General features: G+C 44.0%; 1 protein-coding gene across 4 annotated transcripts in view; it reads right to left on the reverse strand.

Moving 5' to 3' along the window:
- Positions 1 to 20,907, reverse strand: part of CFAP20DC (CFAP20 domain containing) — a 398,952-nt gene extending 378,045 nt beyond the window's left edge. For all 4 annotated transcript variants that reach the window (XM_077278690.1, XM_077278691.1, XM_077278693.1 and 1 more), the window contains exons 1-2: positions 20,684 to 20,907; positions 7,259 to 7,327 (exon numbers count right to left, since the gene is read on the reverse strand). In XM_077278690.1, coding sequence (XP_077134805.1) covers positions 7,259 to 7,279 — 21 coding nt within the window. In that variant the 5' untranslated portion in view covers positions 7,280 to 7,327; positions 20,684 to 20,907. The remainder of the gene's footprint in view (positions 1 to 7,258; positions 7,328 to 20,683) is intronic.
- Positions 20,908 to 23,636: the final 2,729 nt, after the last annotated feature.

The raw sequence follows: 23,636 nt of genomic DNA on the forward strand, positions 1-23,636 counted from the left end.
GCCATAACATCTGGAATTGCTGACTGCCTGGCACGCCTTAAGAGAATTGTTGGCAGTGGAGGGCATCAGGTGCAGGATTTCGTGACTAACCAGCATCTCTTGCCCGATATACTTCTGTTGTGAGTCTGGAAGTTTAGTTGTTTTGTTAAATAGGGAACAATATCTTATAAAAGTCCTATATTACAACAAGCCGATGATCACTATAATTATTCTACAGGCTAAATGACTACCACCATGGAAAAATCATAGCCCAGTACTGCTATTTTTGTGTTTGTAATAATGTATTTTTTATTTAACTTCTTAATTATTATTATTATTATTATTATTAATAATTTAAAGAACAACGATGCGCTCAGCCAGAGGCAGCGGCTCTGATGAAACTTATCATCACTACCCGTACTTTACTGCTATTCACAGACAATGGAGACGAGGGAAACATCGGAACATTTTTGATAATAAATTGGTGAACGAGGGATAGTGTGGGGGAGTCTTTATTCAAATAAAGTGATTTTTTTTTGTGTGTGTGTTTTTTTGTTTCATTAGTGGGTTAGTAATGGGGATATCTGATAGACACCTCTCCATTACTAACTCCTGGGCTTGATGCCATCTGACATTACACAGCTGACATAAACCCCCAAAATATTAACCCGATTGACACTGCACCAGGGCAATCGGGAAGAGCCGGGCAAAGCAACAGAATTAGCGCCTCTAATGTGATGCACCAATTCTGGGGTTGCTGCGGCTGGTATTTTTAGGCTACGGGAGGACCTGGCCAGAGGGAGCACAGTAGAGGTGCTATCGTGCCCTCTGCCGTGAGATGTCACAGAGTCAGAAAATGCATAAGACCACCTGAGCTGCAGAGGAACAGGGAGAGGTAAGTATTGCAAGTGACGGGGCCCTGAGCAAGCAGGGGCCCCCTTGCGGGCACTGGCACTGGGCTCCCCAGATTCAGAGGCCCCACAACGTGCCAGTGACCCCAATGGCGAGTGGGCCCCCCCGCTTTCTCAGGGCCCCAAAACGTTCCCAGGTGCGCTGGGTGGTGAAGCCGGTCCTGACTGTTGCCAATGTATTTTGGCCATCTACCCGAAGTTGTTGTAAAACCATGGATGTAAGGAATAGAAAATAGTAGCATCGTTAACCTGCCTAGGTGATTATTACAACCCACAACATCAGATCTTCACAGGATGGGAAGGGCAAATTAACCATGGACCTTCCCGGCCTGATAATATCAGCCCCCAGCTGTCTTCTTTACATTGGCTGGTTATCAAAAATATGGGGGAACCCACGTAATTTTTTTAATTTATTTATTTAGTTCCCAGCAGTGACCTGGGAGTCAGCTGGGTCCAGGCGTCTTCCCAATGCTGTTCCCATTGCGTTTAAGAGATGCTCACATCCATTTCAACGATTTTCCTTCCCCCCAGTCCTCCTATTAGGATCTTCCAGAAAAATGCTCGAGTCTCCCACTGACTTCCATTATACCCATTACTCGAGTCGAGACTGTCCGAGCGTCCAACCTGCTTGATTCGAGCACCGAGCACTGGAGCATTTTAGTGCTTGATCATCATCACTACTCAGCACATCTAACATAGCTGAGCTTACCGTTTTCGATTGTGTTTTTGCAAAAGCAGATCTCAGTTTGCAAATTTTGCTAATAAAACAAATTTGAACACTGTATATGTAAGAATTATAAATGCGTTCTATTATGCAGCGCTAACTTCAGTGTATAACATAATGACACAAGAGGTTAAACGAGCCCAGTAGTCTGCCACACATCCAACTTTACCTGGTTTTCTTGTTTTTTCTTTTACAATGCAAAAGCAAAAATTAAATATTCCCCAAAAGCAAACTCGTACATTCACATCATATTTTAGTAGAGTTAATATAATTCTGTGCCAAAGGCATAGAGTTCTTATGTGGTGTGGGATGACATAGTACACCGTGGCTTATCCTTCCCTTCCTGGTTATTATGCCCATGCTCGTACTATTATCAACTTTGAAATACAAAATCTGAGTTCTGTTTGTGAGTTTGCCCAAAGCAATTTCCTGTACAGGCTCAGCGATTCTCTGAATCTTTCCTAAGCTTTTACCCATACACACCGGTAGCTGTCATTTTCTGCTTCAATGATATGCTAAAAAAATAAAGCCTGTCTATATGCTCTAGAAATTCTTATTGTTTTTAGCTCTCTTTTAGAATCCACAGTCTAATGCAAACCGATTAATGGATCAAAAGTATTTAATATGTTTAAGTTCCGCCCTAACCGGAGCAGAGGTTGCTGGAACATGCTCCATTTGTATATCAATTTATTAAAAAGGTCCAAAACGTTGTACTGATTTACAGTCTCTGATACAGAGCTCCAAATCTTCTGTATGAACATTGACTTAAAGCAGGGGTGAGCAATTAATTTTCCCTATATTAATATTGAGCAAAATGAAGTATGCTGATCTCCTCCTATGTACTATTTGAGCCTGCACACAGCCCCTTCTATATACCGTAGGATTCTCCACACAGCCCCTGTATACCGTCCCCACATAGCCTCTCCATGATTATCATGAGACCCACATAGTCTCCCCATGTCCAGCATGAGACCTCATATACCCTACCCATGTTCAGCATGAGACTCCACATAGCCTCCCCATGACAGCCCCATAGCCACCCCATGTCCAGCATGAGGGCCCCATACAGCCTCCCCTTGTCCAACATGAGAGCCCCATACAGCCTCCCCTTGTCCAGCATGAGAACCCCATGCAACCTCCCCATGTCCAGCATGAGAGCTCCATACAGCCTCTGTATGCCCAGCATGAGACTCCACATGGCCTCCCCATGAGAGTCCCATACAGTCACCCCATGTCCAGGATGAGAGCTTCATACAACCTCCCCATGTCCAGCATGAGGGTCCCATACAGCCTCCCCTTGTCCAGCATGAGGGCCCCATACAGCCTCCCCTTGTCCAGCATGAGAACCCCATGCAACCTCCCCATGTCCAGCATGAGAGCTCCATACAGCCTCTGTATGCCCAGCATGAGACTCCACATAGCCTCCCCATGAGAGTCCCATACAGTCACCCCATGTCCAGGAAGAGAGCTCCATACAACCTCCCCATGTCCAACCTGAGAGCCCCACACAGCCTCCCCATGTTCAGCATGAGACCCCCACAACCTCCTCTTGTCCAGCATGAGAACCGCATAGCCTCCCCATGTCCAACATGAGAACCCCATAGCCTCCCCATAACAAGCATGAGAACCCCATAGCCTCCTCTCGTCCAGCCTGAGACCCCATAGCCTCCCTATGTCCAGCATGAGACCTCATATACCCTACCCATGTTCAGCATGAGACTCCACATAGCCTCCCCATGATAGCCCCATAGCCACCCCATGTCCAGCATGAGGGCCCCATACAGCCTCCCCTTGTCCAACATGAGAGCCCCATACAGCCTCCCCTTGTCCAGCAGGAGAACCCCATGCAACCTCCCCATGTCCAGCATGAGAGCTCCATACAGCCTCTGCATGCCCAGCATGAGACTCCACATGGCCTCCCCATGAGAGTCCCATACAGTCACCCCATGTCCAGGATGAGAGCTTCATACAACCTCCCCATGTCCAGCATGAGGGCCCCATACAGCCTCCCCTTGTCCAGCATGAGGGCCCCATACAGCCTGCCCTTGTCCAGCATGAGAACCCCATGCAACCTCCCCATGTCCAGCATGAGAGCTCCATACAGCCTATGTATGCCCAGCATGAGACTCCACATAGCCTCCCCATGAGAGTCCCATACAGTCACCCCATGTCCAGGAAGAGAGCTCCATACAACCTCCCCATGTCCAACCTGAGAGCCCCACACAGCCTCCCCATGTTCAGCATGAGACCCCCACAATCTCCTCTTGTCCAGCATGAGAACCACATAGCCTCCCCATGTCCAACATGAGAACCCCATAGCCTCCCCATAACCAGCATGAGAACCCCATAGCCTCCTCTCGTCCAGCCTGAGACCCCATAGCCTCCCTATGTCCAGCATGAGACCTCATATACCCTACCCATGTTCAGCATGAGACTCCACATAGCCTCCCCATGACAGCCCCATAGCCACCCCATGTCCAGCATGAGGGCCCCATACAGCCTCCCCTTGTCCAACATGAGAGCCCCATACAGCCTCCCCTTGTCCAGCATGAGAACCCCATGCAACCTCCCCATGTCCAGCATGAGAGCTCCATACAGCCTCTGCATGCCCAGCATGAGACTCCACATGGCCTCCCCATGAGAGTCCCATACAGTCACCCCATGTCCAGGATGAGAGCTTCATACAACCTCCCCATGTCCAGCATGAGGGCCCCATACAGCCTCCCCTTGTCCAGCATGAGGGCCCCATACAGCCTCCCCTTGTCCAGCATGAGAACCCCATGCAACCTCCCCATGTCCAGCATGAGAGCTCCATACAGCCTCTGTATGCCCAGCATGAGACTCCACATAGCCTGCCCATGAGAGTCCCATACAGTCACCCCATGTCCAGGAAGAGAGCTCCATACAACCTCCCCATGTCCAACCTGAGAGCCCCACACAGCCTCCCCATGTTCAGCATGAGACCCCCACAACCTCCTCTTGTCCAGCATGAGAACCGCATAGCCTCCCCATGTCCAACATGAGAACCCCATAGCCTCCCCATAACCAGCATGAGAACCCCATAGCCTCCTCTCGTCCAGCCTGAGACCCCATAGCCTCCCTATGTCCAGCATGAAACCCCATAGCCTCCCCATGTCCAGCATGAGACCCCATAGCCTTCCCATGTCCAGCATGGCACCAAATAGTCTCTCCATATCTACCATGAGACCCCATAGCCTCCCCATATTCAGCATTATACCCCATAGCCTCCCCATGTCCAGCATGAGAACCCTATAGCTTGCCCATGTTCAGTATGAGAATCCAGAAGATGCAGTTAGCGGTGACAGTGGGCAGAGGCAGACAGGCTGGGCAGGCAGGGCAAGGTGCGACCCGTAGGCCACTGTTTTCAGTCCCTGAACTGTCATGGTCCGCAGACTGGACAGGAACAGCCAGAGGGCCAGATATGGCCCGTGGGCCACATTTTGCCCAGGTCTGATTTATAGCATACTTGCCTTTTCTCCCAAAACCTGTAGAAATGCATGCCACGGCTGCCCTCATCCCCCCAAAGAAATACTAGTCTGATGAGTCCAGAAACTATTTGACTCTCATGCTCTGTTACTTATCATATGCTCTTTTTCAATAGGCAGTTCTTCATAAGCAGTCTTTCAGCACTAAATGTACAAGAACATTCTTTCCCTTACTTCCCAGTGTGTAACACTCCTTCCATTTTTGCATTGCCTAACCTGATTAGTGATGATCGAGGACTAAAATGCTAGAGTACTTAGTACTCGAATCAAGCAGGTCGGACACTCGAAAGTGCTCGATTTGAGTACCGAGTATAATGGAAGACAACGGGAAACTGGAGCATTTTTCTGGAAGACCCTAACAGGAGGGCTGGTGGGGGGGCAGGAAAATCGCTGAAATAGATGGAAACAGTGCTCAAATGGCATGGAGAAAGCATGGGGAAGAGGCATGGACACATCTCTGACTCCCAGGTCAGTGCTGAGAACAATGTTGTCAGTGTATTACTCCACTTTCACTTTTTAAAATGGATTTTACATCATTACAAAGTGAAAAAGAGGAAAAAAAAATAATCCTCAATCCCCTTAATAGCCGGGCCATTTCTCACTGTATTTCTCTGTCGCCTATGACTAATGTAGATGACATAGTAGAGTGGAAAATAAAACTAAACCCACTGGTAGTCACCGGTAATGTAATTTTAACACTTTACTACCTTATCTGGGCTTAGTTCAGAATGTGTTGTGTGTGACATGGTCAGACACATTCTGTTTAATTTATGAAGATGGGACTCTGAAACTCATAAAGCTTATGTGGAGAATGCAAGAACTGCCAAAAATTAGAAGGAAGAGGGAATCCAATATACGCCCTGTATTAGACATAAGAGAGGGCCTCATGCACATTGTGTTAAAATTATTTGGTAGCTGGACTCCTGGACTCATTAGTAATCAGTGTTGCCCAAAATGTGTCACGGGAAAGTCAGTGGGACAGAAAGTCAGCCCTGTGTGCCAGACTCTCAACAGGCAAGACTTCCCTGTCCCCGCCAGGAGATTGACTCTCCACCTCTTCCTCTTCTTCAGCCCATCCGCACTGAACAGACAGGATGAAGCTGGTGTGGGGAGTACCCTTTGTAACGCAAGAAACCATTTCCTGTTCCTCCTTCGCTACCTCCTCATTATCACCCAATGTGCGCTGAGAAGATGGGATGAGGCTTGGCTGGGTAGTATCACCATGTGTACTTTCATCCTCCATCTCCACCTAGTCCACATGCAAAGTTTCCTCTTTAATTGTGAGCAGCGAGTTTTCGAGTAGACACAGAAGTGGCATAGTTATGTTGATTATGTCATCATCGCCACTCACCGTCTTGGTTGATTCCTCAAAGTTTTATAGAACCTCACAGATGTCAGACATCCATTCTCACTCGTCGGTTCTTATATGCAAAGGGTGACCAGAATACTAATGGGTATTTTATAGCTGGTATTCAACTTCTGACCTCTGCTGCTCACACAGCCTTGCCAGCATATGTAATGTGGAGTTCCAGCACTTGGTCACATAGCACACCAGTCGGTGAGCCGGCACTTGCAAGTACTGCTGCAGCACTTCCAGACCGGCAGCAGCTGTAGCTGACTTGTGGAAATGGGTGCACATGTGTCCCCTAAATGGGACAGTCCTAACCTTTAGTATTAAAACCTTACCATATGTCAAATGAAGTAAATGTGAATAAAGGCCAAGCCTGATTGATGCCCAACTATTGGACACCAAGCCATGCTGAGCTATATGAACGTAATGTCCAGCTCATAGAAAAGGGAGGTCCTGCTCAGCCAATATTCACATTTATGTCATTTGACATATGCTAAGATTTTAATACTAGAGATTAGGACTGTCCCAAGTAGGGTCACCTTGACGTGGTGAGATGGCTTTTATGTTTTTTTTATAAAGACAATGTTAATTAAGAGCCTTATGTTATTTTCATGCACTACTGCTATTTATTTACTTACTGCAGGTATTTTCTCGTTTTGTTTTTATCTTTGATTTTGTCTGTTTAGTGGCCAGTATGAACATGCACCTACACATTGCATGTATACCAACAACAATGTCATATAGAGAATAAACTCAATATATTCACAATATATTAACTTAGCTTTACCTGATATTCATTTTTAAACATGATGCTGACTTGCTAGGGATGTATCTGTATTCTGTGAGCCCGTTATATCTGAAACGTAAAAATGATCACGTTACACTTATAAAGTATAGAGCACATTAGAATTAAAAATACATTGACCAATCATAGGGAAAAAAACAGTACTGCAAAATAAGGATGCTGGGGGACCGAGTGCTGGGGTCCCATTGATCACGAGAAGTTCCAAAGTCCTTTGTGTGAATATAACAGTATTGAGCACTCAGGCTATATGCACACGTTGTGGATTAGCCTAAGGAATTTTTGTGCGGATTCTGCATCTCTTGGCAGAAAACGCATGTGCGGATTTGTCACGTTTTTTGTGCGGATTTTGTATGGATTTGCTGTGGATTTTGTGCAGATTTCTTGCATTTTTTACCCCTGCAAATTTCTATAATGGAATGCGTACAAAAACGCTGAAGATCCACAAAAAAGAAGTGACATGCTCCTTCTTTTAATGCGCAGCGTTTCCGCACGGAATTTTCCGCACCATTAGCACAGTGGGTTTTTTTTTCGCATTGATTTACATTGTACTGTAAATCACTTGCGGATCTGCAGCGTTTCTGCACGGTAAAAAACGCTGCGGATCCACAGGAAATCCGCAACGTGTGCACATAGCCTAACACTCCATTCACACAGGGGTCTTTGAGACCCCTTATTCTGCAAATCAGCGGGGTTATCAGCAGCCAGAAACATATATTTGTCATTTATCCTATTTATGGGTGACAAATGAAGTTTATGTTACAGCACTTTGATGTTCGGAGCCACCTTAAGGCTACGTGCACACGTTACAGAAAGTCCTGCGGATTTTTCCGGACTAATTTTGGTAAATCCGCAGATAAACCACACTGGATTACCTGCGGAATTACCGCGGATTTACCGCAATTTTTTTGCAGATTTTGTGTGGATTTCACATGCGGTTTTAGACCTACGGATTCCTTTTGAGGAGCAGGTGTAAACCGCTGCGGAATCCGCACAAAGAATTGACATGCTGCGGAATAATTAACGCTCGTTTTTTTCCCCAGCATGAGCACTGCGGATTTTCTTTTCCATAGGTTTACATTGTACTGTAAACTCAGGTCAAAACCACTGTGGATCCACAGCAAACTCCGCAGCGTGTGCTCATACCCTAAAGGTTTTGTACACTTTGAAAACCATTTTCATTGCTCCAACTCATCATAAATAGAAAAAATTGGGCAATTTTTCAGACTGTCTTATTTAGACGTTATCCTACCATTTTGTGTACATAGCTCCTACGCAGACCAATATGTGTACTATGCAGTATGATACTCCACTACACTACAGACGAATGTTAACACAATTGTTCTGTGCTCATAGAGTCACAATGTTCTCAGAAGTACATAGATCATGTGCTGCTGCCAATGATGTGTTTAAACAAGCTTAAGCTTAATGGGAATCTGTCACCAGATTTTTTCTACCCCATCTGAAAGCAGTATAATGCAGTGACCCTGATTCCAGTGATGTATCACTTACTGGCTACTTGCTGTAGTTTTGATAAAATTCTTGTTTTATCTGCTGCAGATCTAGAAGTTCTCCAATGCTGAGCCTTGTATAACCCTGCCCACACACCACTGATTAGTTGCTTTCGGTGTACACTGTGCATAGGCAGAAAGCTGCCAATCAGTGGTTGGAGGCAGGGTTATACAGAGCTCTACATAGCAGCCGATTTACTAGTCCTCTTGTGATGATCGCCTGCTAATCAATTCCTGTTTTATCTGCTGCAGATCTAGAAGTTCTCTAATGCTGAGCTTTGTATAACCCCGCCCACACTACTGATTGGCAGCTTTCTGCCTATGCACAGTGTGCACAGAAAGCAACCAAGAGCTCTACATAGATGTTGAATTACTAGTCCTATTGTTAAGATCTCCTGCTGAGGATGAAACTGTGATTTTATTAAACCTACAGCAAGCAGCCCAATAAGTGACACATCGCTGGAATCAGGGTCTCTGCCTGCACACCATACTGTTCTCAGATGAGATGTAAAATCCTAGTGAAGCCATTAAAAAGAGTGCGGCATACCGTCCCGTGCAGCAAAATTCTTCATTGTGGCATCATCATACCAACTCTCCCATGGTATGCGAATTAAATCCTAGTGAAGGATTCCCTTTAAAACTTTACAATCATTTCACCAGACAAATGAGCAGTTTTCTCTGGACGATTATCGACCAAAGAGCCTTCCTATTAATGCTCATTCCCGATAATCTTCCATTATAAATGCACGCACAAACTCAGCATTTTCAACTATACTGTGTGTGTGTATATATATATATATATATACAGTACAGACCAAAAGTTTGGACACACCTTCTCATTTAAAGATTTTTCTGTATTTTCATGTCTATGAAAATTGTACATTCACACTGAAGGCATCAAAACTATGAATTAACACACATGGAATTATATACTTAACAAAAAAGTGTGAAACAACTGAAATTATGTCTTATATTCTAGGTTCGTCAAAGTAGCCACCTTTTGCTTTGATGACTGCTTTGCACACTCTTGGCATTCTCTTGATGAGCTTCAAGAGGTAGTCACCGGGAATGGTTTTCACTTCACAGGTGTGCCCTGTCAGGTTTAATAAGTGGGATTTCTTGCCTTATAAATGGGGTTGGGACCATCAGTTGTGTTGTGCAGAAGTCTGGTGGATACACAGCTGATAGTCCTACTGAATAGACTGTTAGAATTTGTATCATGGCAAGAAAAAATCAGCTAAGTAAAGAAAAACGAGTGGCCATCATTACTTTAAGAAATGAATGTCAGTCAGTCCGAAAAATTGGGAAAACTTTGAAAGTGTCCCCAAGTGCAGTGGCAAAAACCATCAAGCGATACAAAGAAACTGGCTCACATGAGGACCATCCCAGGAAAGGAAGACTAAGAGTCACTTCTGCTTCTGAGGATAAGTTTATCCGAGTCACCAGCCTCAGAAATTGCAGGTTAACAGCAGCTCAGATTAGAGACCAGGTCAATGCCACAGAGTTCTAGCAGCAGACACATCTCTACAACAACTGTTAAGAGGAGACTTTGTGCAGCAGGCCTTCATGGTAAAATAGCTGCTAGGAAACCACTGCTAAGGACAGGCAACAAGCAGAAGAGACTTGTTTGGGCTAAAGAACACAACGAATGGACATTAGACCAGTGGAAATCTGTGCTTTGGTCTGATGAGTCCAAATTTGAGATCTTTGGTTCCAAGCACCGTGTCTTTGTGCAACACAGAAAAGGTGAACGGATGGACTCTACATGCCTGGTTCCCACCATGAAGCATGGAGGAGGAGGTGTGATGGTGTGGGGGTGCTTTGCTGATGACACTATAGGGGATTTATTCAAAATTGAAGGCATACTGAACCAGCATGGCTACCACAGCATCTTGCAGCGGCATGCTATTCCATCCGGTTTACGTTTAGTTGGACCATCATTTATTTTTCAACAGGACAATGACCCCAAACACACCTCCAGGCTGTGTAAGGGCTATTAGACCAAGAAGGAGAGTGATGGGGTGCTACGCCAGATGACCTGGCCTCCACAGTCACCAGACCTGAACCCAATCGAGATGGTTTGGGGTGAGCTGGACCGCAGAGTGAAGGCAAAAGGGCCAACAAGTGCTAAGCATCTCTGGGAACTCCTTCAAGATTGTTGGAAGACCATTTCCGGTGACTACCTCTTGTAGCTCATCAAGAGAATGCCAAGAGTGTGCAAAGCAGTCATCAAAGCAAAAGGTGGCTACTTTGAAGAACCTAGAATATAAGACATAATTTCAGTTGTTTCACACTTTTTTGTTAAGTATATAATTCCACATGTGTTAATTCATAGTTTTGATGCCTTCAGTGTGAATTTACAATTTTCAGTCATGAAAATATAGAAAAATCTTTAAATGAGAAGGTGTGTCCAAACTTTTGCTCTGTACTGTATATATATATATATATATAATTTGCAAATAGTAACAAAAAATATTTTCTAAGTTATTTGCTTTGCGATCTAAATAATTTTCAAAAATGATCGAGGTGCCTAAATAGTTCACTGCTTGACAAATGATGGATGAAATTATTATTGGGTGTCTGTAATTAGAAAGCATAACTGCGTGACTGGCTGTCATAACCATTGGGATGATTTATATTCTAATAACCATTTCAATGTAATGTGCAAGATCAATTAAATAATGATCTGTACTGAGGTCTCCCTATGTGAAATTTGCCTTAAGTTTAAATTCACTTCACTATGTGAAATAGACAAAATATTGAAATGACTCCAAAGATTATCCGAGCTTTACTCATTGATCCGATTCCATGAAGGCATCTATTATGGCCGGCCTTGCCTATCAGTTCCTAATTCATCTAGGTGCCTGCATCTATTAGTCATGGATTGCCCATCTTGCTCATCCATCCTCTTAGATTCTGTATTCATTATCATTAGCCACATACATCTTGTACATCTTCATGTGTATGTTGATTGGAAGAACATTACCGTACTGGTACAAATTTTGGCAAAGCTTACTTGCAAACATCACAAAGTCATGTTGTGTTTAGCTATAAAACTAGAGTAATAAACATTAAGCATAGGCTGTGAAGGTGGCTAAAAACATTAGTTAAAAAGGATAATCCTGTGGCTATGTCTTAAATGTCTGGTAGATCATATAGTCCCCTGCTTCAGCTGGCGTCTGACCAAGTGGAGAGGTAGCCAAGCAAATGCAATCATCTGGATGAATCAATGTGACCATCTTTCCACTCACGCTGATCAGATACCAGCTACAATGGTGGATCAGGGAACTCCTGTTTTGGAAATAGGTGCTAGGCTCTTCAGAGGTAGGACTTGCATCTGTCAGACATTTATGGCATATCCTTCATCTCTTGTGAGAAAACCGTTTGTTGGCCAAACCAGGATCTAATGTACATGGAGGCGATATGACTTTCCCCAACAGCCTAAGTTTGGAGGTGAAAGTAGGAAGGGCGGTTGGACTTCAACATGTCCGATCCTTTAATTCTCAGGGAAAATAAATTACTTCCAGTGGTGTCAGGGAAGGGAATAAACTCTCTCCATCAATATTAGATGAAAGTTGAATGAGCCAGGGAGATCCTTAGACCAATCCGCCAACATCAACGAGTTCTGCTGATGGTCTAGTGTGTTGAAGGCGCCGGCAGATCGATCGTCGGCAGAGATGTCGATCGGGACTTGTCAAATGTTGGAATGCTGATCGCATTGTTCCCCCAGAGATTAGCTGTTGGCAGACAGTCTGCTTTTCACAGAGATCACAATAGCACTTGGCTAAATTTGGGCTACGGTGTATGGGAGAGTTGGCTGAGATCGGTTGGATCATCGTTTGGCCAACAGCCATCTAATGTGTATGGTCAGCTTGAACTAATGTGTATGGTTGGAATAGGCTAATTGTTTGATTTGCAGAGGAGACTATCCTCTGGTGGAGCAGTCTCTCCATGGATTTCTCCACTCTACTCATCGTAAACACGTGAACGCTCAGCCAAGCTGGGGCAGTCAGTGGAGATAGATGTCTCTCCTCAACCCCCCCCCCCAAAACAAACATGCATGCTTGGTTAACCTCATCATACATGTGCATGGGAGTCCAGGAGGAATATTTGTCTAGCAAAAGAACATCTAACTTGTATGAACAGTTTATGGAGGTCTTGAAGCTCAAGCTAATTCTGATAGTCAATATCAAGGGAAATTTTGGGTAAAACTTATGGAAGCAAAACTGCTAATTTAAAGGGGTTGTCTCACCATAAACAACCCTACATGTACAGTATGGGAGCTGTCACTGCATCCAGCAGTGAGTTCAGCTTTGGAAACCAAAACCTCGGCTAGTCTGACGAGAGTGGAGTTCTGAATGGGCCCAGTGTACTAATACATTACACCCGATGGAGACATAATCATTTCATGGATATAATACTGTGCCATTTTGTATACAGAGATAATTAATTTCAGGATGGATTATATTTAATACATTAATCCCAAGGAACGGCACACTGGCTGCCCTTTATGCTTCCAAAAGGGTGGCCGGGGAGACAAATCCTAATCTTCAATTCGCTAGCATCCAAGTAATCTATTTATTGATATAGTGGTTGTAGTTTATGACTTTGTTCCATTGCAAACATCTCGGTAATAAATACCTTTAAGAGGCCAGGCTTGGTTTTAATTCCCTTTTATAAGTCTGAAGACAAGAACTATATAGTTGTATTTTCTTTATTCACGAAGCACTTAAATCTTCAGATCTCATTCTGCTTGTCAGAGCCTTGTGGCAGGATTATCTCCATAGTAGCAACACAGTAAACAGCTCCCACTTCATTTTATATTCCGGGGAGCAGACGCCAGCTCCGACACCTTTCCTTCTTCGGTGGGTCTAGTACTTCTTGATAAAACCGTAATTAATTAATGCAACTAATAGAAACACCTGTCTTAGTATTCTATGTATGCAAAATAGCTTCTCACTAGTGTTGAGCATTCCGATACCACAAGTATCGGGTATCGGCCGATACTTGCGGGTATCGGAATTCCGATACCGAGATCCGATACTTTTGTGGTATCGGGTATCGGTATCGAAACAACATTAATGTGTAAAATAAAGAATTAAAATAAATAATATTGCTATACTCACCTCTCCGACGCAGCATGGACCTCACCGAGGGAACCGGCAGCGTTGTTTGCTTAAAATGCGCGCTTTTACTTCCTTCCGTGACGTCACGGCTTGTGATTGGTCGCGTGCCGCCCAGGTGGCCGCGACGCGACCAATCACAGCAAGCCGTGACGTAATTTTCAGGTCCTCAATGCCTAATTCTAGGCATTCATGATTTTAAAATTATGTTCCGGCTTGTGATTGGTCGCGTCGCGGTCACATGGGCGACGCGACCAATCACAAGCCGTGACGTCACGGGAGGCAGGAGACGCGCGCATTTTTAAAATTACGTCACGGCTTGTGATTGGTTGCGTGCCGCCCATGTGACCGCGACGCGACCAATCACAGCAAGCCGTGACGTAATTTCAGGTCCTGATGCCTATTTCTGCATTCAGGACCTGAAGTTACGTCACGGCTTGCTGTGATTGGTCGCGTCGCGGTCACATGGGCGGCACGCAACCAATCACAAGCCGTGACGTAATTTTAAAAATGCGCGCGTCTCCTGCCTCCCGTGACGTCACGGCTTGTGATTGGTCGCGTCGCCCATGTGACCGCGACGCGACCAATCACAAGCCGGAACGTAATTTTAAAATCATGAATGCCTAGAATTAGGCATTCAGGACCTGAAAATTACGTCACGGCTTGCTGTGATTGCTCGCGTCGCGGCCACATGGGCGGCATGTGACCAATCACAAGCCGTGACGTCACGGAAGGAAGTAAAAGCGCGCATTTTAAGCAAAGAAGGCTGCCGGTTCCCTCGGTGAGGTCCAGGCTGCGTCGGAGAGGTGAGTATAGCAATATTTTTTATTTTAATTCTTTATTTTACACATTAATATGGATCCCAGGGCCTGAAGGAGAGTTTCCTCTCCTTCAGACCCTGGGAACCATCAGGGATACCGTCCGATACTTGAGTCCCATTGACTTGTATTGGTATCGGGTATCGGTATCGGATTAGATCCGATACTTTGCCGGTATCGGCCGATACTTTCCGATACCGATACTTTCAAGTATCGGACGGTATCGCTCAACAAAGTTCTCACATTATTTTTACTGTTTGGGCAGAATTTCCTCTTTTTTAAAAGTGACTCAATCTATGTTCCTTTTCTAAAAAAAAAAAAAAAAAAAAAAAAAAAGGGGAAAAATCTTAATGGACAAATCTACTGTATTTAATCCCATCTACACTACAGTCGAACTGTAGACCATTCTTTATCGGCTTCGTACACACATACTAAGGGTCCGATTCATGATTTTTTAGAAAGTCTGAATTCATAAGTTGTTTACAACATCTGTTAAGCAAAACTGCGCCCACATCGGCAAACACAACAGAAGATTAGTGAACACATATAAAATAGACTGAAAAAGGGTACAAATTAAAAGATGAATAAGGCGCAAATGAAAAAACCATAAATGACCAAAACTAGACAAAAGAAGGCACAAATGTAATAGTGAGTAGGACCCAAAGTGCTCATACACATAGCCATAATAGAACAATCTTTTGTAAAGAGACGTAATAAAATAAGGACATGAGCCCTACCAGTGAGGCTACGTTCACACGATCCTGTTTTCACTGCGGATTTTTCAGGTCCTTTTTTTGGAAAATCCGCAGTGAAAACCGCAGTGCTTTTCACTGCGGTTTTTGATCCTTTTTCTACTGCGGATTCCACTGCGGGTTTCCAACTGCAGTTTCCTATTGGTGCTGCTGGAAACCCGCAGCGGAATCCGCAGAAAGAATAGACATGGTACTTCTTTTTTCCGCAGGCAAATCCGCGCGGATTTTCCTGGGGAAAAAAGGATCGTCGGCACAGCGGGTTTTGTTTTCCATTGGGTTACCAAAAACCACACCGTGTGAACGTAGCCTGACTCTGATTGTCTTATAGGGTTATACGTAATTTTTTGATGGACATCATCACCTCTGCCACTGTGTACACCTCCCCACACTCTACTATTCATGCCTTCTCTTGTGATTCCCCTCTTTTCTAGGATGCTCATGTCAACTGATTAACACTGGGGTGCTGCGGCAAGAAGATGCTGCTCACACTGCTGTTCACCCTGCCTATCTGATCAAATACTGAAGGTACCAGAAGGGCTGAGATAAGAAGACACTACCCACCCTGTTTATCTCATCTAATGCTGGAGATACCAGGGGTGCTGATGTAAGAAGAGGCTGCTCACACTGCTGTATACTCTGTCTATCTGATCTAATGCTGCAGATACCCTAGAATACTTAACAGAAAAAAACACTTGAAATAGATCACTCTGCTTGTAATGACTCTATATAATATATGAGTTTAACTTTTTGTAATGAAGAACTCAAATAAATTTACTTTTTGATGATATTCTAATTTTGTGACACACACCTGTATATATAGATAGATAGATAGATAGATAGATAGATAGATAGATAGATAGATAGATAGATAGAATAAAAGCCGGTAATTCATCTGCCACGTACAGTAAAATCACAGTGTGACAGGTTAGAATAGAATAGAATAGATATATACACATAGAATGCACAGATATATAGATGTCAGTGACACACACACACACATGTGTATATATATATATATATATATATATATATATATATATATATATATATACACAGTGCCTTGCAAAAGCATTTGCCCTCCTGGAACTTTTGAACCTTTTCCCACATATCTTCAAACATAAAGATACCAAATGTAAATTTTTGGTGAAGAATCAACAACAAGTAGAACACAGTTGTGAAGTTGAACAAAATTTATTGGTTATTTTAAATTTTTGTGGAAATTCAAAAACTGAAAAGTGGGGCGTGCAATATTATTCGGCCCCTTTACTTTCAGTGCAGAAGTTCATTGTGGATCTCTGAATGATCCAATGTTGTCCTAAATGCCTAATGATGATAAATATAATCCACCTGTGTGTAATCAAGTCTCCGTATAAATGCCCCTGCTCTGTGATAGTCTCAGGGTTCTGTTTGAAGCACAGAGAGCATCATGAAGACCAAGGAACACAACAGGCAGGTCCGTGATAATGTTCTGGAGAAGTTTAAAGCCGGATTTAGATACAAAATGATTTCCAAAACTTTAAACATCCCAAGGAGCACTGTGCAAGCATTCATATTGAAATGGAAGGAGTATCATACCACTGCAAATCTACCAAGACCCGGCCATCCCTCTAAACTTTCGCCTCAAACAAGGAGAAGACTGATCAGAGATGCAGCCAAGAGGCCCATGATCACTCTGGATGAACTGCAGAGATCTACAGCTGAGGTGGGACAGTCTGTCCATAGGACAACAATCAGTCATACACTGCACAAATCTGGCCTTTATGGAAGAGTGGCAAGAAGAAAGCCATTTCTCAAAGATATCCATAAAAAGTGTCGTTTAAAGTTTGCAACAAGCCATCTGGGAGACACACCAAATATGTGGAAGAAGGTGCTCTGGTCAGATGAAACCAAAATCAAATTTTTTGGCAACAATGCCAAACGATATGTTTGGCGTAAAGGCAACACAACTCATCACCCTGAACACACCATCCCCACTGTCAAACATGGTGGTAGCAGCATCATGGTTTGGGCCTGCTTTTCTTCAGCAGGGACAGGGAAGATGGATAAAATCGATGGAGAGATGGATGGAGCCAAATACAGGACCATTCTTGAAGAAAACCTGTTGGAGTCTGCAAAAGACCTGAGACTGGGACGGAGATTTCTCTTCCAACAAGACAATGATGCCAAACATAAAGCAAAATCTACAATGGAATGGTTCACAAATAAACGTATCCAGGTGTTAGAATGGCCAAGTCAGAGTCCAGACCTCAATCCAATCGAGAATCTGTGGAAAGAGCTGAAAACTGCTGTTCACAAACGATCTCCATCAAACCTCACTGAGCTCGAGCTGTTTGCCAAGGAAGAATGGGCAAGAATTTCAGTCTCCCGATGTACAAAACTGATAGAGACATACCCCAAGGGACTGCAGCTGTAATCGCAGCAAAAGGTGGTGCAACAAAGTATTAAGTTAAAGGGGCCGAATAGTATTGCACGCCCCACTTTTCAGTCTTTGACTTTCCACAAAAACTTAAAATAACCATTAAATTTCGTTCAACTTCACAATTGTGTTCTACTTGTTGTTGATTCTTCACCAAAAATTTACATTTGGTATCTTTATGTTTGAAGCATGATATGTGGGAAAAGGTTGAAAAGTTCCAGGGGGCTGAATAATTTCGCAAGGCACTATATATATATATATATATATATATATATATATATATATATATACATAGATAGATAGATAAATAGATAGATAGATAGATAGATAGATAGATAGAAAGAAGAAAAGCTGCAATTACACACCTATTCTATTTGTATTTACTGTATGTAATCCATCTCTACTATCCTGTCGGCTCCTGCTGTGATTTTACAGTACAGGGCAGATGAATTGCCGGCTTTTCTTCTCTCTATGTAATATATACACATATATATATGTGTGTGTGTCACTGACATCTATATATCTGTGCATTCTATGTGTATATATCTATTCCATTCTAACCTGTCATGCTGTGATTTTACTGGTCACAGCACATGAATTGCTGGCTTTTCAAAGGGCATTGGTGAGTAAAAATCGGACAGCACTCGCATGGTCCGAGTGCTGTGCGATTTTTTTCTTGCACCCATAGGCTTGCATTGGCGAGTCTCGGTGCCAATTGCATCATGCTGTGATTGTACACACACATCGAACACTCCTGAGAAAAAAAAAAAAACGCTGATGTGAGCTGCCAAATAGATTACCACTGGGCCGAGTGCTAGCCGATGTTTTCTCACATAGCATTCAGCCGTATTCTACGGTAGTGTGACTCCGGCCTAAGGGTCAATTTCAGATGAGTCTATGTAAAATTGTCCATTATTCATCCCCAAAAAACGGACATTTTCCTTCCATAAGGGGTTCTATTTTAGACATCCTTATGCAGTTTATTTTTACATCCATATGGTATCTATTCTATGCATCAACAATAGTGATGAGCGAATGTTGTTGGGTGAGGTGTTATCTGAGCATGCTCGTGTGCTAAACAAGTGTCTTTGGCGTGCTTGAATACTATATTCGAGTCCCCGCGGCTGCATGTCTCGCGGCTGTTAGGGTACATTCAGATGAACATATTTTGTGTCCATGTGGAAAATAAGTTCATGCAGCGGCACAAAGAGCCAGCCACGTGGACAATTTGCAGACATGACTGGGCCGATAAATTCAGTGGCCCACGTCAATGTATCCTAAGTAGTGATGAGCGAATATACTCGTTGCTCGGGTTTTCCTGAGCATGCTCGGGTGGTCTCTGAGTATTTATGACTGCTCAGAGATTTAGTTTTTGTCGCGGTAAGTGCATGATTTACAGCTGTTAGCCAGCCTGAGTACATGTGGGGATTTTCCCTAGCAACCAGGCAACCCCCACATGTACTCAGGCTGGCTAGTAGCTGTAAATTATGCAGCTGCGTCAACAAAAACTAAATCTCCGAGCAGTCACAAATACTCGGAGACCACCCGAGCGTGCTCTGGAAAACCCAAGCAACGGGTATACTCGCTCATCACTAATCCGAAGTCCTCCCTCAGACATCTGTGTATCACATATGTGTCCTATCTGAGTTTTACTCCATTACAGTCTATGGGGCTGTTCACATGTCCATGTTTTTTATGCAAACCAATTGTCTGCGAAACAAAAATGGTGGCATGTCTGATATTGACCTATTCATGCTTATGGGTCTAAAGAGACTAAGACAGCTCACTCATCCCTACAAATGACACCTGGCTAAAACTCTGTCAGATATTGAGCCGAGTGTCAGTGCACTGTGGTCCAATCCTCTCGCATGAGAGAGTCGCAGCCCAAGTGTGGAAGAAACCGAAAAAGTAATTTCTCCATCTCCTCCATTGCTGGCGTCCACGGTACTTGGACTGCACTCGGATGACATCCAAGTGCAATCCGATTTCTCTTATGCATCCATAGACTTGTATGGGTGGGTGCGATCCGATTCTCAGAGGCACTCGCAATATACCAGTGATGTTTTATCATATTGCACTCTTCCGATTTATATGCTTGTGTGAGCGAACTCTAATGGTGTCCATTTCTCCCTCGTTCTTTGCTGAAAGAAGCAAACATTTTTTTTTTGCATATGGCAAAACCTGAATAAAAATGTAATCCAACGCACTGAAGGAATAAGAGCTTGACCTCAGTCTGATGTCCATATTGTTATTATTTTTTTTTTTCATACGAAGACTGATTTCCAGCAGTGTAAGAAAGGAGGTTCTCGGAAAAGCAAATCTTCTTTTATTAGGTGTGTATACAAATAAAATGCGAACATCTACGTGTTTCGGGTGCTGGTCATGATTAGATGGGTGCTACTAGCACCCGAAACGTGTAGCTGGACTACCTCCTTCCGATTGTGGCCCACAGGCGGGTACGCTGCCACACTCCGGATCACAGCACCTACATGCATGTAACAAAATACAGCTCCATACGTGGCAACGGGTCCACGGACCGAATAAATGTGTGAAGAACGGACGTCTGAAGGAGGTCTTACTGCAAATCATGCATTGTGGCTCTCCTGCCTGTTGTGGACGAGCCCCTCGGACCCCCCGTCGGGCACGTCTGTATTAGGTCAGGTAACGACAGTACAACACGTGCCGTAAACGTGTCCAATAATGATCAGTTATACGGATACTTTAAGGGTTAATCAGCTAACGCCAGCTCATACCTGTCGTCCGCCATGGAAAATTGTGCACATGACTTACCCAGGGCTCCCAGGAATACAGTGTCGGAGGCAATGAACTGGGATATACTGGGATATCTCTGATACAGGCAGTGGAGCAGGAAGTGCAGCAAACAGCGTGTATGTCGCTTAGCAACCTGCAGCCGGGCCTACCCCTGGGAGTGTGCTCCAGCTGTCCCACCATTGTCATTCCTGTCAGACACAACAACATCCCTCCTCCGCCTCCATTCACACTCCATGTAACCTGAGCAGCCCTCATTCTCCAACCATCTCTTACACCTGAGCTCTGACAGACACACGTCCCTGTGTTTCACACACATCTCCTTCGTCTTTCGGCCCTTGATACCCAGAGCGAAAAATTCATTTTTTTCTTTTAATTCTAAAATTTACCTTCTATTTTTTTTTTCTCGTAAGATACATACGGCCTTCTTATGATTTTTACATTTATTTTTTTTTCATTTTTAGGAAAAAAATATCACACGCTTTAAAAAAAAAAAAAAAAAATCTATACAGTCGATTTCTCATGTTTTTACATTTTATGTCGCAGTGGTTGCACACCGTGCAATGCGGAGTTTCAAAGACCCTATGGTATTGGTGTCTTTACTACTTAGAGACGAACAGATCTGAGATACATTGCTGAGAAATTCACTCAGTTCAGCCAAAAGATTCTATTCGGTCCAAATAAAATCGTTGCTAGTCAGAAGGAAACACTATAAGGGCTGTCCCACACGTCCAGATAATTCCGGTACCGGAATAAATCGGTACCGGAGTTATCCGTGTCCGTGTGCCTGGGAACTCACGTAGGCCATACGTGCGGCACACGTGTGCTGCCCGTATGGCGAGTGGGTACCACACGGAGCGTGTGGTACCCACGCGTGTGGTACCCTGCCTCGCGCTGAAGCTGCGATTCATATGTTCCCGGCAGCAGGGTTTGCGGCAGAGAAAATATGAATAATAGTGTTTAAAATAAAGATCTATGTGTCCGCCGCCCCCCCACCCCCTGTGCGCGCCCCCGCTGGTCAGAAAATACTTACCCGGGTCCCCCGTCGGCTGTCGCTCCTTCCTGGTCTGGCCGCGGCTTACTGTATGCGGTCACGTGGGGCCGATCATTTACAATCATGAATAGTCGGCTCCGGCCCTATTGGAGGTGGAGCCACATATTCATGATTGTAAATGATCGGGCCCACGTGACCGCATACACTAGAAGCCGCGGCCAGACCAGGAAGGAGCGACAGCCGACGGGGGACCCGGGTAAGTATTTTCTGACCAGCGGGGGGGCGCACAGGGGGTGGGGGCGCGCACAGGGGGTGGGGGGGCGGCGGACACATAGATCTTTATTTTAAACACTATTATTCATATTTTCTCTGCAGCAAACGCTACTGCAGAGAGGATATGAATCGCGGCTTCAGCATGATGCAGAGTGGGTACCACACGCTCCGTGTGGTACCCACTCGCCATACGGGCGGCACACGTGTGCCGCACGTATGGCCTCCGTGAGTTCCCAGGCACACGGACACGGATAACTCCGGTACCGATTTATTCCGGTACCGGAATTATCTGGACGTGTGGGACAGCCCTTAGGCTATGTGCACACGTCAGGAGGATTTCTTGCAGAAATTTCCTGAACAAAACCGGACATTTTCTGCAAGAAATCCGTATGCGGATTTTTCGCGTATTTCTCGTGTTTTTTTGCGCATTTTTTTTTTTTGCGAATTTTTTGCGGATTTTTCCGGAGGTTCTGGGATGCAATAATATAGTGGGAAATCCGCAAAAAATCTGCAACATAATGAACATGCTGCGTTTTTTTTCGCAGAAAAAAGCGCAACATATGCACAAGAATTGCGGAATGCATTCTAAATGATGGGATGCATATCTATGCGTATTTTAAGCGTTTTTATCACGTTTTTATAGCGAAAAAACGTGAAAAAAATGCGAAAAATCCAGAAGAAATCCTGACGTGTGCACATAGACATAGCCTTAAGCTCTGAGGTCCCTGCAGGCACCAAAACATGATGAACGGAAGGAAGGGAAAGGGTTAAAAAATAATAAAACATTTAATACTAACCTCTCCTAGTCCTTCCCTGACTCCTTACGCCGCGTCCGATGCAGTTTCGCCGTCCTTTACTCAGCTCTTCCGGTACTGACGCCAGTGACTGGCCTGACGCGGTCACTTGTAGGGGCAAGTGATGTGGTTTCTTATCTACGCTGCTTCTGAGCCTCAAAAAAAATCCAGAATGTTTTCTCAAGAATTCGAAATGTTTGGACAATTCGTAACAAATCAAATTTTTTTTTTCCATCGCTAAGGCTATGTTCACACGTTGCAGTTTTTTTTTTCTGCAGGAAAAACCTGCTGCCAAAAAACAGCAGGTTTAGATGTTTTTTTTTTGCTGCTTGTTTGCTGCGTTTTTGTTGTCTTTTGTGCATGCTGATAAGGTTTAGTGGTCCAAAAAGAATCATGATGCAACTTCCTTAAGGGTTTTGCACCAAAAATACAACAAAACCTGATACCTGCATTTTTCCTGCGTTTTGGCTGCATTTTTGCACTTATTTATTGCTTTCTATGGGTGAAAAAACGCTGCAAAACGCTGAAAGAAGTGACCTGCTGCAGTTTTCAAAAACGCAACAGTTTTCCAAATTAGTCAGGAAATAAAAAACAATGTGTGTGCATGAGATTACCTTCACTGGTACTGAAAAACACAGCTGAAAATTTGCATTAAAAAAACACAGCAAAAACGCAACGTGTGAACATAGCCTAAGAATAGAGCTTTTATTTAAAGGTTTGTTCTCTTGTATTTGTTTTACATTTTGTTGTGTTTTTTTTTCAGTCATACATTTATCAGTGAGGAATTGAACTGTTTATTAAACATCTACATATTTCCCCCTCCTTCTTCCTGAATGCCCAGAACAAAAAGGGAAATCTCTTATGGTCCAATTATGCTAGCAACGATTGTATTTTGTGGGAGGTCTGGTGGTCA

Source organism: Ranitomeya variabilis, chromosome 8, assembly GCF_051348905.1.
Source record: "Ranitomeya variabilis isolate aRanVar5 chromosome 8, aRanVar5.hap1, whole genome shotgun sequence".
NCBI classification, from domain to species: Eukaryota; Metazoa; Chordata; class Amphibia; order Anura; family Dendrobatidae; genus Ranitomeya; species Ranitomeya variabilis.